Source organism: Acanthopagrus latus, chromosome 5 (genome assembly GCF_904848185.1).
Source record: "Acanthopagrus latus isolate v.2019 chromosome 5, fAcaLat1.1, whole genome shotgun sequence".
In the NCBI taxonomy this organism is placed as follows: Eukaryota; Metazoa; Chordata; class Actinopteri; order Spariformes; family Sparidae; genus Acanthopagrus; species Acanthopagrus latus.
The window spans coordinates 11,413,867-11,428,128 of NC_051043.1; the positions used below are offsets into that span (position 1 = coordinate 11,413,867).

Genomic DNA, 14,262 nt, shown 5'->3' on the forward strand with positions numbered 1-14,262 from the left:
TACAACAAGGCTGGCATGAGCACAGCACGTGTGGTGCCTCTGCAGTTTCCCAGGCTTATCCACTTGCCTGTCCTGGCACGAGCCCTCGGTGGCTGGCACAGGCTGTGTGGTAGATTTGTGTAGGTCACAGGTTTATGAAGGTTAAAAGAGGATTTGATACAAAGACAAATGGCAGTAAACGGCAGCCCGCTGCTTAGTGTTTGTTGTTAACTGACAATACTGGTGTGTCAGATTTTCTTAAACACGTTGGCCAGTGTCCTTTTTCAATCTGGAAAGAGCAGGTTTAGTGTTTGCCCCGACTTGTTTTTGGTTTTTAGATTTTAGGCTTATTGCTTGGGGGAACAAAATAACAACAATTTTTATTATAATGCAGTACAGTCGTGGGCATATTAACAAGCTTGGGGGCCCTGGGGCAAAATGTTGTGTGTGTTATACTTGAGTTGAAGCACTGGAGACATGAGACTCTGGCACATTTTGCTAATGTAATTAAACATGAATATTCAATTGAAAAACAAAATGCATGGAGTGCTGCTTGGGTGTTGAAAAAAGGTGTCCCTCTGGTGCTCTTCAGTTTAGGGATCCAAGTAGAAGTTACAGGAGAAGATCTGAGGCACTCGAGAGGGTAATATTTAAAAAGCCTTTATTAGTACATGGCTAGTCTAATAAAAACATGCCAATGCATTTCAGCCTATGAATTGGATGAATAGATTATGATGTGTTAAATTCATGTTTTCAGCTTGTGTGTGTTTTGTTTGCATATTTGGCATATAAAGTTGTCAAGGTGTTTATGTTACCAAAAACAGTTCAGTATTTACACATTGAGTAGACGCTGAACAACACTGGCATTTATTTGTGTTCCAGTATTCAGTGACTCAATCCTGACGGAAATATTTGGCCCTTTAGCTAGAACTAACGTTGTCTGTTTGACGTTTGGTGCTGAGCAGGTAGTGCACGGGAGGCTCATGATACATTTTCCACTGAAAACAGCAGCCTGCTGTGGCTGGAAACAGAGAGCCATATAACCGAACCAGAATTGTGCAGTTGCGGACCACAGAATAGTGCAGCTGGAAAGGTGCAATTTGTAGGACTCGAGTAACTGCAAAGTGCTGCTAACTTGCTCTTGACTAGTTAGCTCAGGTAACTTGCAGCTAGCAGTCCAGACTCGGTGCACTGGGGGAGTGCTGATGCTTACACTGCTAGCACAGGAGCTTGGGAACAGGATGGGCTGGGGCTAGCTGCTTAGCATGCTAACTTCAGTAGATATCGCTGCAACACAACAGCCAAAACTGTTACGTCCTTCACATTCTGTTGATGTTTTAGCTCATTTTTGAATGTTTACAACTAAAATTCTTACATATCGCACCTTTAAGGCCTTTATTATTTCAGTTGATGTTGCAATTACCGGAGCATATTCAGAAAGTAATTTGTATTTGCATAGTACTATATTTTCTGAATTCAGGTCATCCACTTTGCCCATTTGGAAATCTAGTAAATTTGATAAACAACAATTGCCATCTCAGAGTTACTGTAAAGTTGTACACCTCTTTGAAACAGGGTCAACCAACTTTATAGTCTCCAAGATTGTAGTTTGAACAAGTAACTGTATATTAACTCTTATTTCACAGCATAGGAGATCCTGTTTGTCTCTGTTCTGGTAAATCATCTCTGATTACACTGAAGTGAGCTGTAAAAACACTGTGGCATCTTAACAACTTTCTGATATCAGTTCCTAAATAGCTTTCTTGGCCCCACCCTCTGCAATGACTTTGTATTAGTGTACCACCAGTTTCAGTTGGCCTCATTTCCTTGATGTTTCTCTGTGTTTACAACAAGACTTAACAGTTTAATGACACAACATGTGACTGTTGTCCTGTGTTTCTCACAGAGGCTCCCTACAATGAGACCCCTCCGTCGTATGCCTATGACCTGGAGCCCTCAGATGATCACCAGACTCGCCACGATCCTCTTTCCTTCACAGGATCTCCGTCCTCCTCGCCACGACTCCGCTCCAAGAGCCGGAGCAGCCGAGACACCCAGTCCTCTGGTTCCCTGGAGTCCACGCTGTCGGTAATGTTACTGGGTCAACTCCCACCACGTTGTCTCCCAGCTCACAGTGCTGCTGCTCCACTCGTTATCTCCTGCCTTTGTTCCCTGGCTACCGCATTGTCCTTCACTGTCCTCTCTCCTCACACCATCCAACACTTTTAGCTGCTCTGGCTTCTCATTCTGTGATGAAAAGTAGCTAGAAGAGTGCCTTCCATTGTTTCCTCAACTGCCATGGTGTTTTTTGAAAAACAACGAAGGGATATCATTTAGTAAAGCCTCCAAGTTAAATTCAGGTCAGATTGTTTTTATTGCTTATGTTTTTTATTTGATAAGAAATGGCACCAAAGTCACCTCACATTCCAGTCATGAGGAAGTGTTTCACCAAACTAAACCAACATTTCCTATGATTCTTGTTCCTTCTGTTACAAAGAGGATATTGCTTTTGTTATTTTGCTGATTGCTTGATGCATGTGCATAAAAGTGCCTGAGACACATAGATGCACCAAAATCTATATTTTTGTCAGTTTACACCGTAGGAAGAGCTTGTTTTGGCTTTGGAGGTTAATAATGTGACGTGCATAGGCTAGCAGTTGTTTTCATTGTTGTAATGCCAGTCCTAGTGTATATAGTTGACTAGAAGTTTGCTGGATCCTGATTAAGTAAATCATTAGTAAAGTAAATTATTAGAATTACGTGTAAAGGGTCATTCCAGTAAGTAGTGTTACGAGACACTTCATGTCTCATAAATACACACAACTTTCAGTTTGTAACCCAGACTTTCTGTAATAAACGACATCACTACATGTGTAACATCAGTGGAGAACCCTTTAGAAAACTACAGAGGAAGTGCCCCTCAGTCAGTCATTTAATCCCAGCTGGGAGTGCTTTTCATCATGAAGCAGGGCATTGCTGAAAAACCCCATACACACTCAGCATACATACTGTAGACGAACAGATGTTAAAAAGAGACCCAGCTCCCCTCCCCCTCTGCTCTGTTCCCGTCCTATCTGTGGTATTCTTATCCTCTGATGTGCACACTTGGTGATCTTCAAAGCCTAAATCATGGCAGAGGGTAGTGGTGCTGGTGGTGGGCTCACTCAGCATACAGCTTCTCCTCCTTTTTCTAAATCCCTAATTAATGTAATGGCAGAGCTCAGTGCAGCTCTTCTCAATGCTCCAGTGAGTTTCATACTGACATGATAGCCCGCACCAGGATGACTGATGGCTTTGACCTGTTTGGAATAACAACTCCTGGGCTAGACACATATTTGTCTTCCTTACAATGCCAGGAGTCTCTGGTGCAGGCCTCTAGGAATGTAAAACTCCTACAGAGTTTAATCTAATCTGGTCAGTCCCTCATCCCTCACCAGCTGCAGCCAGAGGTTTGCATAGGTGTGTTGGGTTGTTTGATGAAGACAAAACCCATTTAAACTTAAACGATATTGTCATTATCTGCCTTTTGTGTTAGAGAATGCCTTCCCTTCATGTTTGGCAATTATTCTTTCTTCGCACCATGTTTGAATCAGGTGGAGTTGGATCAGGAGAAGGGGCTGGAGATGAGGAAGTGGGTTCTGTCAGGAATCCTGGCCAGTGAGGAGACCTACCTCAGCCACCTGGAGGCCCTACTGATAGTATGTATGACTTTGGTCAGAGTTGGTCATAGGTCTCTCTCTACAAAAAAAAAAGAAAACTGTACTATTATTATTTCTTCTAGCATATGTTTTCTGTTAAACGTGAGTGACTTATTGACTATAGTTTCAAACCACAGGCCTACATTAACTAACTGTGGCCTACATATTGACTGATTATTCATCCAGCCCATGAAGCCTCTGAGGGCCGCAGCCACAACATCCCAACCAATGCTGACCATCCAGCAGATAGAGACCATCTTCTTCAAAGTGCCAGAGCTTCATGAGATCCACAAGGACTTCTACGACGCTCTGCTGCCTCGAGTCCAGGACTGGGGCCACCAGCAGTGTGTGGGCGACCTCTTCCAGAAACTGGTATGGTGATGATATTTCACATAGCTTCAGTTAGACAACTAAGGAAACTAAAAATAATTCATGTTCATGTGTGTCAGTACGAATGCAGCAGGTAATTTGCTGATGTAAGAAATCCACTTGTATAGTGTTACAAAAAAATAACCAATCAACCATTCCTCAGAAAAAAGGTTGGTTGAGATCTTTTGATATTTGATTCTGGAGAGAACATGTCATGACTATGTTTTAGAGCTTAAGCAACAAAAACCTGTTTATCAACGTCTTATGAAATTGAAAGCAGCAGGAACTCTTCAGCCAACAGAGCAAACAAGGAAATCTGAGAACAATGTAATGCAAAGTATCTGATGGGCTGATATCAATAAAATGTTGCAGCTACACAAGTGTAACTGCAGTATGAGTGTTTAGTACAGTGTGGCGATCTTCCCATCCGATTTAAACCCACCTTTTGTATAAGAAAACAAGCATCGAGTAACATGAAAACTCACAGCATTAAAGTGTACGTTGGTTTTTGATCAAACAGGCCAACTTTGTCAAGTCAGTTACTTCAAGAAACTAATTATAGCACTTCTTAAATGTCAAGCCTTAATCATCAATGATGAGTTTAAAGAGGGGAGACTTTTAGGGGGAAAAGGTGGGAGTCGCTGGCTGCTAGTAATGTTCAGGGGATGTTGCAGTGCACATGTGAGTAGACTGCCTGGAGTCATCTCCCGGCCAGATAAAAGCCTTGCTTCACCACATTACAGGCAGTAGACGAGAACAAAACTCTCGATAGGAGGCCGCTGAATAAGAGCTACCTCAGTGTTTGCTGTTGGATGAAAAGATGAAAGACCCGTGTCACGTGCAGCAAACACTTACTCGCACTCGACTGCATCAGTTCCTGCAGTAATAATGTTATGCCAGCCCTTGCCTGAGCGCAGCGCACAGTGACACTGCAAAGTATTCAGTGGAATTCACAGAGTAGTAAAATTAATCTTCTCTCTTTGTGTCTGCAGGCCAGCCAGCTTGGTGTGTACCGAGCATTTGTGGATAACTACAAGGTTGCTGTGGAGACGGCGGACAAGTGCTGCCAGGCAAACGCTCAGTTTGCAGAGATATCTGAGGTATGTAATCACGCTATGCACAGTGGGACAGCGGCAAGCAAGTGTTTGATGCTGCACAGCTGCCCTGGACGAGTGATGACAGGGCAGTTTTCAGCAGTCCTCACAGTGTAAACGAGCCATGCAGCTTTTTTACAGAGCTGCTGATTGTTTTAATTGCACCGTGGGGCAGTTGTTGGGAATTAATGAGGGTATTTTTTTTTTCTCACCATTCCCTCTGGTGTTATCTTCCCAGAATCTCAAGGTCAAAAGCACAAAGGACTGCAAAGACCAGTTGGCTAAAAATTCACTGGAAAGTGAGTATTGAGTGAAATGAATGGCCCGCCTCCACATAAATCAATATTGCTATAAGTAGTTGAGCTATGACTAGGCCTGTTAAACTGACTCTTCCTCCTCCACAGCTCTCCTCTACAAACCTGTGGACAGAGTGACGCGCAGCACACTTGTTCTGCATGTAAGTCAATATGCCTGAAAAAAATCTGGAGCAACACAAAGAGAGTTTTGGGGATTGAATTTGTCCACATTTTTTCTATTCCAGGACCTCCTGAAGCACACGCCCTCCAGCCACCCGGACCATCCGCTGTTACAGGATGCCCTGCGCATCTCCCAGAACTTCCTGTCCAGTATTAACGAAGAGATCACCCCGCGTAGACAGTCCATGACAGTTAAGAAGGGAGAGGTCAGTGTGGAAAGCCTAGTTACAATATCACCTCTGGTTATAGTGTGGCTAGGTATGAATACACGTTCTTCATATGAATGTGTTCAGGCACAATCTGAACAGAGAGTTTGCTTCTCCTCCATACTGCCAACTGACACGTTCCTGTAAGTAAGACAGAGACTTGATTGACGCTGGATTTTGGGGGGTTGTTCACCAGAATAAATTCCATCAATTCCTGTTTGATTCAATGTTGTCCAGGTTGTTTTAGTTAATATTCACAAAGGGCCTGAGCAGAGGAGAGGGCCACATTAAAAGTGGGCACAGTTTGTCCCTTTTGTAGAGCACTTGTTCCCTTTTGCCAAGGACAAATTCAGGGGTTTGTTGTATGTTGTGGTGGTACAGCGTCGAGGCCTGGCACCACAATGTTGACTCCCTGTGCCGCTCCAGCTTTTATATGGTTTTATATTTTTCCAGTGTATGAGTCACAAACATCCACCCGTTTTTGGTGGTCTGCTTACTCTGCTAATAGGCGCAACAATATTTACAGACAGCATTTGTTTTCCAACCTTCAGTGACTCTCTGAAGCTTTGAGTGTCAGTACTGACAATGCTAACACTACCGATGTTTACTGGGTATACATTTTTACTAAGTTTGCCATTTTAGGTTAGTATGTTTGTAAGCATACATTTATAAAAGCACTGATATAAAATATAGCTGAGGATAATGAGAATGTCATAATATTTGCATGTATAGTCCTGGTTAAATAAATGATTTGACCTGATGATGGCATTACATGAAAAGTAAAGGGATTACCAAAGTTAATGCAAATTATCCTGAGGGGGCTGTCTGTACCAGGTATTACAGCAATCCATCTAATAAGAATTATTTTTACATTTTAATCTAGACCAAACTGGTGGACCCCCATTGCCACACATATTGCCATCATGCTAGCATGGCTGAAACTAAAAAAGGGAATTTGGCAATCCTGAGTTATCGGTTGCTAAAGCTCAAGTGATTATTTTTATGAGCGGTCGAGCTGACATTTAGCCTATGATTTGTTAATACATTTTTAAAAATCATCTTCAAAATGTTTTCTTTTGTCCAATCAGCAGTCCAAAACCCAAAGACTCTTAATTTACTTTGATTTACAAGAAAAAGTAGCAAATTCTCGTTATTAAGAGGCTGGAACTAGAAAATGTTTGACATTCTTGCTTGAAAAATGACAGAAACAATGTATCAATTATTAAAATAATTGGGAATGTTCCTGCGAACATCTAGTAATACAATTGACAACTTGATTTGGCTCTATCATACTGTCCAGTTCTCGAGAAAATTTTGACTTTTGATTTTCTCACTGAAAGCGCCACATTGTGGATTTCAGGATTATGTCTGCCCACGTAAATTGCATCATATCTTGACTGTTAACAGTAAAGACCTTCGAGCACAAGGTGTCTGGAAGCTGCAATAAAACTGGTGTGTGAGTCACGTCGCTGCTGACTCATCTCAGCCTGTCTGCTGTAGTTTTCAAGGAAGTGGAGCGTAGAGGAAGCCTATGACAAATCAGTGCAAACACTGGAGGCAAGTGGCCCCTGCGTTGCAAACCAGGAAAACCTGTCGATTACCTCCACGCTCACTCCCATCCTTCCTTGCCATAGTGTCTACTCTGCTTCCCAGAAATGACGTGCAGCACTCCTTATCAACTTAACTGTCTAACCAGCCCTCTGCGCTGGGCGTGCACCGACTTACCAGTGCTTCCTGACCCCTCCGATCCCCCTCCCCACACCATGCATCTCAGGGCTGTGATTCAGATGACCTGACTGAGAACTTCCTCTGTTTTTTCTGGGAACTGGCTCTGCCCACCGGGGTGAGATATTAAATCAAAGAAAGTTCTTGGGAACATTCTTCTGGATATTGTCTAGGAAGTCTGAAATCCCGCAGGGAGATTGACAGATAACAAGCCAGCACATGACAGTTTCACACAATCGGTTTGAAACATGAGTTGTTGTTGTTGTAGGTGATCAACTCTTGACTAAATTTGCACCGTGGCTGCCTGTAATTACTACGACCGTTTAAACCCACAAGTTTGTTTATCTTCCCCTCGTGTACATGCCTCGCTGCTCAACGTGTCATTACTGTACATAAATATACAGATTCCAGTGTCAGGAGGGTGTGAGCTCTGTGCAGTCACAGCTCTTGTTTTTCCATTGGATTATTGACTATTTGTGGTTATTTGTGTCACATAACAATAATCGAATGTCACCCTGCCACCTCTTTTTGAAACCAGGACAGTAACTGAACATGTTTGAGGGCCTGTAACCAGCCAGCGCTGCACGGGTGTCCACAGAAGAGAGAATAGGAAAACCACGCCGCAGTGATTTCCTTGTTTTTGTTGAGCTGCGGTCAGAGTGGGATGGTAGAGTCTCACATGGGCAGTGTCATGGTAAACAGCCTCAGCCCAGAGGTCAAAAGGCAGCGGGGGAATTTAGATGCGTGCAGCTGCGGGAAGAGCTCATGTCATCACATGTACGTCTAACCTCAGGCTGCACGGATCAACAAAGATTAAAGGGAGTTCTGAACTTAGATTTTATTCCTAAACAGGAAACAAGACTTATTCTTGACAGTATGCACACTCATACACACTAACTGGTGTTTCAGCTGTCCGAGAGATTTAATACTTCTCTCTTGTTTTATGAGATCTGTCTGTATTTAGAATTTCTTTTCTCAGCTATGAAAAGTTATTTATTTGTCTTGTGCATTGCATTTTGTAAATCAATAGTGTATTTATCCTGCATTCTGTCAGGGTTGAGTGTACTGTGTGACCTCACTCCAAACTAAAAAAAAACAAAGAGAACAATCGATATTCTAGCACTCACCACGATACAATTGACACTATTATCTTAACAGTCGCATTAAAAACAAGAGCGATCGAACTATGCAGTGTCATCAGTTTCAGAAGAGGTGGAACTACTATTTTGGTAATCAAGTAATTAATTCCAGCAAGGAGGTTATGTTTTTGCTCGGCTGGTTGGTGTGGTTCTCAGCAGGATTACACAAAAGCTACTAAATGGATTTCTACGAAACTTGGATGGAGGATGTGTCTCCTCCCAGACAGACCACTTTTGGTGCTGATAAAGGCATGGATCCAGGATTTTTTTTTTTTCAGTTTCGTTCGAGCCTTTTTGACAACTAATTTTGTAATTTTATCTGTGAATAAAGCATGGATCTTGATAAAAATAGAAAGAATAGCTTATTAAGGTGGCTGGTATCTATGAGTATAATTTGGATTAAAGGCGATGTATATGCAGTATATGTAGTGCCATTCTAGTTATTTCATTTTTTAAGCAACTATGTCAAAAATTTACAAGCTCCAGCTTCAGTCCGTGGATTTTCTGCTTTTCTTTGTTATTGTGTGATAGTGAATGAGGAGTCTTTGGGTTTTGGACTGTTGATTTAACAAAAAATTTTGTTGACTAAATGACCAATCAGTTAATCATGAAAATAATCAGCAGGTTATTCAATAATGAAGTGTTAGTTGCTTTAGCCTTTTATACAAGTGGCAAAATGTAACATGTAAAATGATCAACACAACAAAAGTTAACAGGACTTCGAATCTTATATCAAATTTCCTGCCAGTCCATTCAGTCGTTGTTCATACATTTCGATCTGCACCAAAGGTTGCCTGGCAGACTGGCATTGCAATCCGTGGAGCCAAAAGACATGACGGATGTGCTCCAGACCATCAAACATTAGAGTTTGAAATGATCTGAAAATGCACCATTCATCAGTGGTCACTGAAATATGCTGCGTACACTTGTTGCCTCGTTTCTGTTCACATCACAAATGTTATTTTGTTTACATCCAGCGTGAGGTTGGCAGCATTCATCTGAAAGCACCACAGGCTGTACATTAATTACAAGCATGTACAAACATCAGCACAAAGTCATTGTTTGAGAACCCTGAAGAAACTATTTATAACTCAGCGTCAGTGTTGAATTTAAATTAGATACTGTACTGTAACTGTAAGTTGCAGTGATTTGCTTTTTGCGCTGTGAGTTTAATGACGCGATTTCTCGTTTCCCGTTGGCAGAACCGTCAACTGCTGAGGGATCGCTTCATGGTGGAGCTGGTCGAAGGTTCCAGGAAACTTCGTCACGTCTTCCTTTTCACCGACCTGCTGCTCTGCACCAAGCTGAAGAAACAGGCTGCGGGGTGAGTCTGGGTGGGCGTCCTGACGGAGAGTTGGGATCCAGGCGTGTGACCCGGAAGATCCACTGGTTCAAATTCCTGTTGGACACTGAGAGTCACTCCCAGATAGACATTAAACTTGTTAATCTCAATAGGACTGTTCCATTGTGACCAACAAACTGTTCTGGTGACAAAGCAGGACAACATAGTGGAGAAAGTTTAAAAAATAATGTAATTATAAAAACGTTATCCTCCAACAGAAAAGGGCAACAGTATGACTGTAAGTGGTACATCCCACTGGCTGATCTGACCTTCCAGACCATTGAGGACTGTGAGTCCACCCCCATTCCTCTGGTCCAAGACGAGGAGATCGACGCCATGAAGATCAAAATATCTCAGATCAAGAATGAGATCCAAAGAGAAAAGGTGAGGAAAAACAGCTGGTAAACACATGTAGAGAAAATACAAAAAGATATGACAGAATTCAACACAGTTTATTTCTGATTTGAGGGAACTGCAACTGAACAATTATAGCTTTGTCTGAAGACAAACAAAAATAAAATGAGGAACTTAAAGATTAGCACATGTGAATAGAACAAATGTTCTGACATTGTGTGCTGCGTCACATTAACCCCGTTACTGTTTAATCTGCAGAGAACCACCAAAGGATCCAAAGTGATCGAGCGACTGAGAAAGAAGCTATCAGAGCAAGAGTCTCTGCTGCTTCTCATGTCGCCCAACATGGCGTTCAGGGTGGCCAACAGAAACGGAAAGGTGAGTCAGGGCTCTTCAAGAAGGGATTAAACATCATCAAGCATGTTTGAAGTTTATCTTGCTTTGATTGATGAACGATGGTTCCTTGATTCCCTATTTAAAATGTTCATGCAAGTATAATGGGGAATATCTTGTACCAGCAATTAACTTCTTTTTTGGTGTCTGCTGCCCTCTGCTGTTACAGCGTGAGAGTGCAATAACACAGTTTGTCAACTCTTCATTTCCTTCAGAGTTTTACGTTCCTCATCTCTTCGGACTACGAGCGTGCAGAGTGGAGGGAGATCATCCGTGAGCAGCAGAAGAAGTGTGAGTTTTCTGCCATTTGCATAACATGAACAGAACAACAACCCATTTTTGTCATTTTATTATCATGCCGTCCCCTGGTGTCTTTATCGTCCTCCCATATTACCTTCAACAGACAAGTTCAGAGTTGAAGTACATGTTTTTGTGAACTGATTGCTTTGAATGCCTCTTGACCTGTTGATTTTAAATTGAGTTAATTTGTTCTTTTAAATATCTATTGTCTATACCATTTTAAAATGATAATACATTTCTTTTAGTAAGTTAGTGTTGGAGGAGATGTGGATTCTAGTTTTTTAAAGTCTTCAGATATGTTACTTTTTATTATTAGCACCTTTTTAATATTTAATCCGACCTGTAAAATGAAGTGTTACACAAGTTTCGTAAACTCTAGTTTATTGTATCTGTTAAACTAATCTAAAGAAATTCGCATCAGTCAGAACAAGTTTGTTTTACAAATCAGAGAGTACATTTGTGTTTATTTATAAAATCATTAACAGTTTCTATCCCTCCATGAAGACCGACTTAATGGTACATTTTGAAAAGCTAGTGATGGATTGTTCCAGTATTAATTTGTCTCCCTGTCACTGCAATGTATTTTACTATAACGTTAAAGAAAGTATGTTTTCATCCTTTGAAAAAGACTACACTGCTCTTCTATTGTGTTTAATTTTATGACGTAGGTAAAGTGTTTCAGTGGCAAGATGGTATCCTTCTTGATCTAACACCTTAAATCACCTCTCCAGTTTTGGAAGATGTAAAACTGTGCTTTAAAAGGTGCACTATGTAGGTTTGGAGAAAACATTTTAAACACACAAAAAAAAAAATCTTGATTTTTTTTAATGCCTAAACAAACTCTCTTTGCTCTTTTTTTTTAAATATCTGATGGACATTTTAAATAGATTATAATGATAATTGTATAATTGTAATTTGTATGTCCTTCAGGTTTTAAAAGTTTTTCACTGACCTCTCTGGAGCTGCAGATGCTTACTAACTCATGTGTGAAACTTCAGACTGTACACACGATTCCAATGACCATGAATAAAGAAGGTAAGGTATTGTCCTTTTTAGGATTTAATACACATTTTTAATATAGTTACAGCTTTGTATTTAATCTTAACATGCATAATCTGAACGCTGCCCTCCACAGATGATGAATCTTCTGGTTTGTACGGGTTCCTAAATGTCATCGTCCACTCTGCATCAGGGCTGAAACAGAGCTTAAGTAAGTGGCTTATCCTCTTGTTTTTGACTAGAAATCATCTCACCGATTATTCTAAAGGTTGCACGTGGTGTCACATCATCCCCCGTGTCTGTCCAGACTCATCTGCTGCACTCCCCCCCTCCACCCTCTCTCTGCTGTGGCTGTCAGCTGGAAGGGCAGCTGCAGGGGAACAAGTGGGATTAGCTAGGAACACTGTGTACAAGCCGCTTCAAATATGTCTTTGTCTCAAATCACTGCCTGCTCAGACCTTAACAAAAACGTGGTCAGGCACTGGTCAACTTAATTTGCTTGGTAACATTAGAGCTATGATGACACCAGAGAAAGAGTTCTGGCATTGAAAGCATGCAGTCGCAGTTGAAGAGGCTTCATCGAGTGCCTCACGCTGACATGTCTCAGCCAGCTGATTGATGTTAGTTAGATCTTCATTTTCGTTTTAGAATAAAACTAAACTTTGCCTTTGCCCACTAGACCTTTACTGCTCTCTGGAGGTGGATTCCTTTGGCTACTTTGTCAACAAAGCCAAAACACGTGTGTACAGAGACTCTACAGAGCCCAACTGGAATGAGGTGAGAGTGCACATCAGAATGGAGACAGTGAATGAGTGAGACCCTCTGTTGTACCTTGTGGTGCACTCGGCTGAAACCCACAGTAACGTGCCTTTGCTCTGTTTCCATGCAAGGAGTTTGAGATTGAACTGGAGGGCTCTCAGACTCTGAGGCTGCTCTGCTATGAGAAGTGCTGCAACAAAACCAGGCAGAGCAAAGAGGAAGGAGAGATCACAGACAAGATCATGGCCAAAGGACAAATAAAGGTATGGACCAGTTATGGCAGGTCTGGGTTTGGGTCAGATGTCTCGGCTGAGAATTACCTGTGTTGTATGAAAATTCCTGTGAGGACAAGGGTGCTGAAATTGCCAATATCAATGTTAAATGATGAGTCATATTATGCTTATTTTGTTTCATAATTTTATTTTGGGTTACTACTGGAATAAGTTTACATGCTCAACAAACAAATCAATTTTCTCATATTTTTTGGTGAAATGCTCTATTTTAGCTCCTCTTTCTTTAAGCCAGACCCATCTTGAATACCCAGTTGGCTCTGATTGGTCAGCTGGCAGCCATCACTGCTAAGAACAACAGAGCAGTTGTGCTAAATCAATTCTTACTTTAGGCAAGGACTACTAAAGGCTGGACTACTGACAAGCGTTTCTGGAGCAGGATTTTCTGAGGGAGAGGAGCTTCTGTTGGTGCAGACTTTGTCTTCCAAGATGTTTTACATACACAAGAGCATAAACAACACACTGAAGGAAAGGGAAAAAGTGTAATAGATCTCCTTCAAGTATTGAAAAATGACTGTAACAATATAACGTTTTGACATAAATGCAGAGAATAAACAAACATTTTGGCAAGTAATATTTAAAGTAGGTTATTAAAAAAATATTACCAAGAAGCTATATGCACTGAGTGGGTCATTTAAACTTGAGAAATAAACAAGTAAATAGTTATATACTATACCCAGCTAATGCTGTTTCTAAAGGACCTCAAACATACTGTATCTTTGGCATTTCTTGTTACTTATGAGCCAGTTTATACACCACCTGGCTACAGCTTGTATTTAAAAACAATTAGTATGACAAAGCAGCATTGTAATGTAGAAGTACTGTAGTGCTGCAGAGATATCCTGGCCTTCCAAAGAAAAGATGTTTGCTTCACACAGACTCCAGCAAATACATAATACTGTATCCATTATGGCACCAAAGTAAAAAAAAGGATCTATAAATCAATATTTTCAGACTCTAAATCTATACAGTTCACTGACATGTACAGGGAAAACAACCCTTGCCTATGTGGAGTGAACTTGCTCCCTCTATTGATTCCTGTAACTCCACAGCGGTGGCTTATTTGCACATCTGACCTCGGGAACTTCTTTGGCTAATCCTGCCCTGTGGGGCCCTTCGCTGTTGAAAGAGTAGTAAGC

General features: G+C 41.4%; 1 protein-coding gene across 1 annotated transcript in view; it reads left to right on the forward strand.

Annotated features, from left to right (window-relative positions):
* Positions 1-14,262, forward strand: part of si:dkey-91m11.5 (PH_BCR_vertebrate and RhoGAP_Bcr domain-containing protein) — a 34,443-nt gene that overhangs the window by 12,822 nt on the left and 7,359 nt on the right. The window contains exons 2-16 of the mRNA XM_037098341.1: positions 1,886-2,067; positions 3,573-3,677; positions 3,864-4,049; positions 5,039-5,146; positions 5,379-5,439; positions 5,545-5,597; positions 5,682-5,822; positions 9,889-10,010; positions 10,247-10,412; positions 10,641-10,760; positions 10,991-11,066; positions 12,006-12,110; positions 12,211-12,285; positions 12,754-12,851; positions 12,965-13,096. Of these exons, the coding sequence (XP_036954236.1) occupies positions 1,886-2,067; positions 3,573-3,677; positions 3,864-4,049; positions 5,039-5,146; positions 5,379-5,439; positions 5,545-5,597; positions 5,682-5,822; positions 9,889-10,010; positions 10,247-10,412; positions 10,641-10,760; positions 10,991-11,066; positions 12,006-12,110; positions 12,211-12,285; positions 12,754-12,851; positions 12,965-13,096 (1,730 nt within the window). The remainder of the gene's footprint in view (positions 1-1,885; positions 2,068-3,572; positions 3,678-3,863; positions 4,050-5,038; positions 5,147-5,378; positions 5,440-5,544; positions 5,598-5,681; positions 5,823-9,888; positions 10,011-10,246; positions 10,413-10,640; positions 10,761-10,990; positions 11,067-12,005; positions 12,111-12,210; positions 12,286-12,753; positions 12,852-12,964; positions 13,097-14,262) is intronic.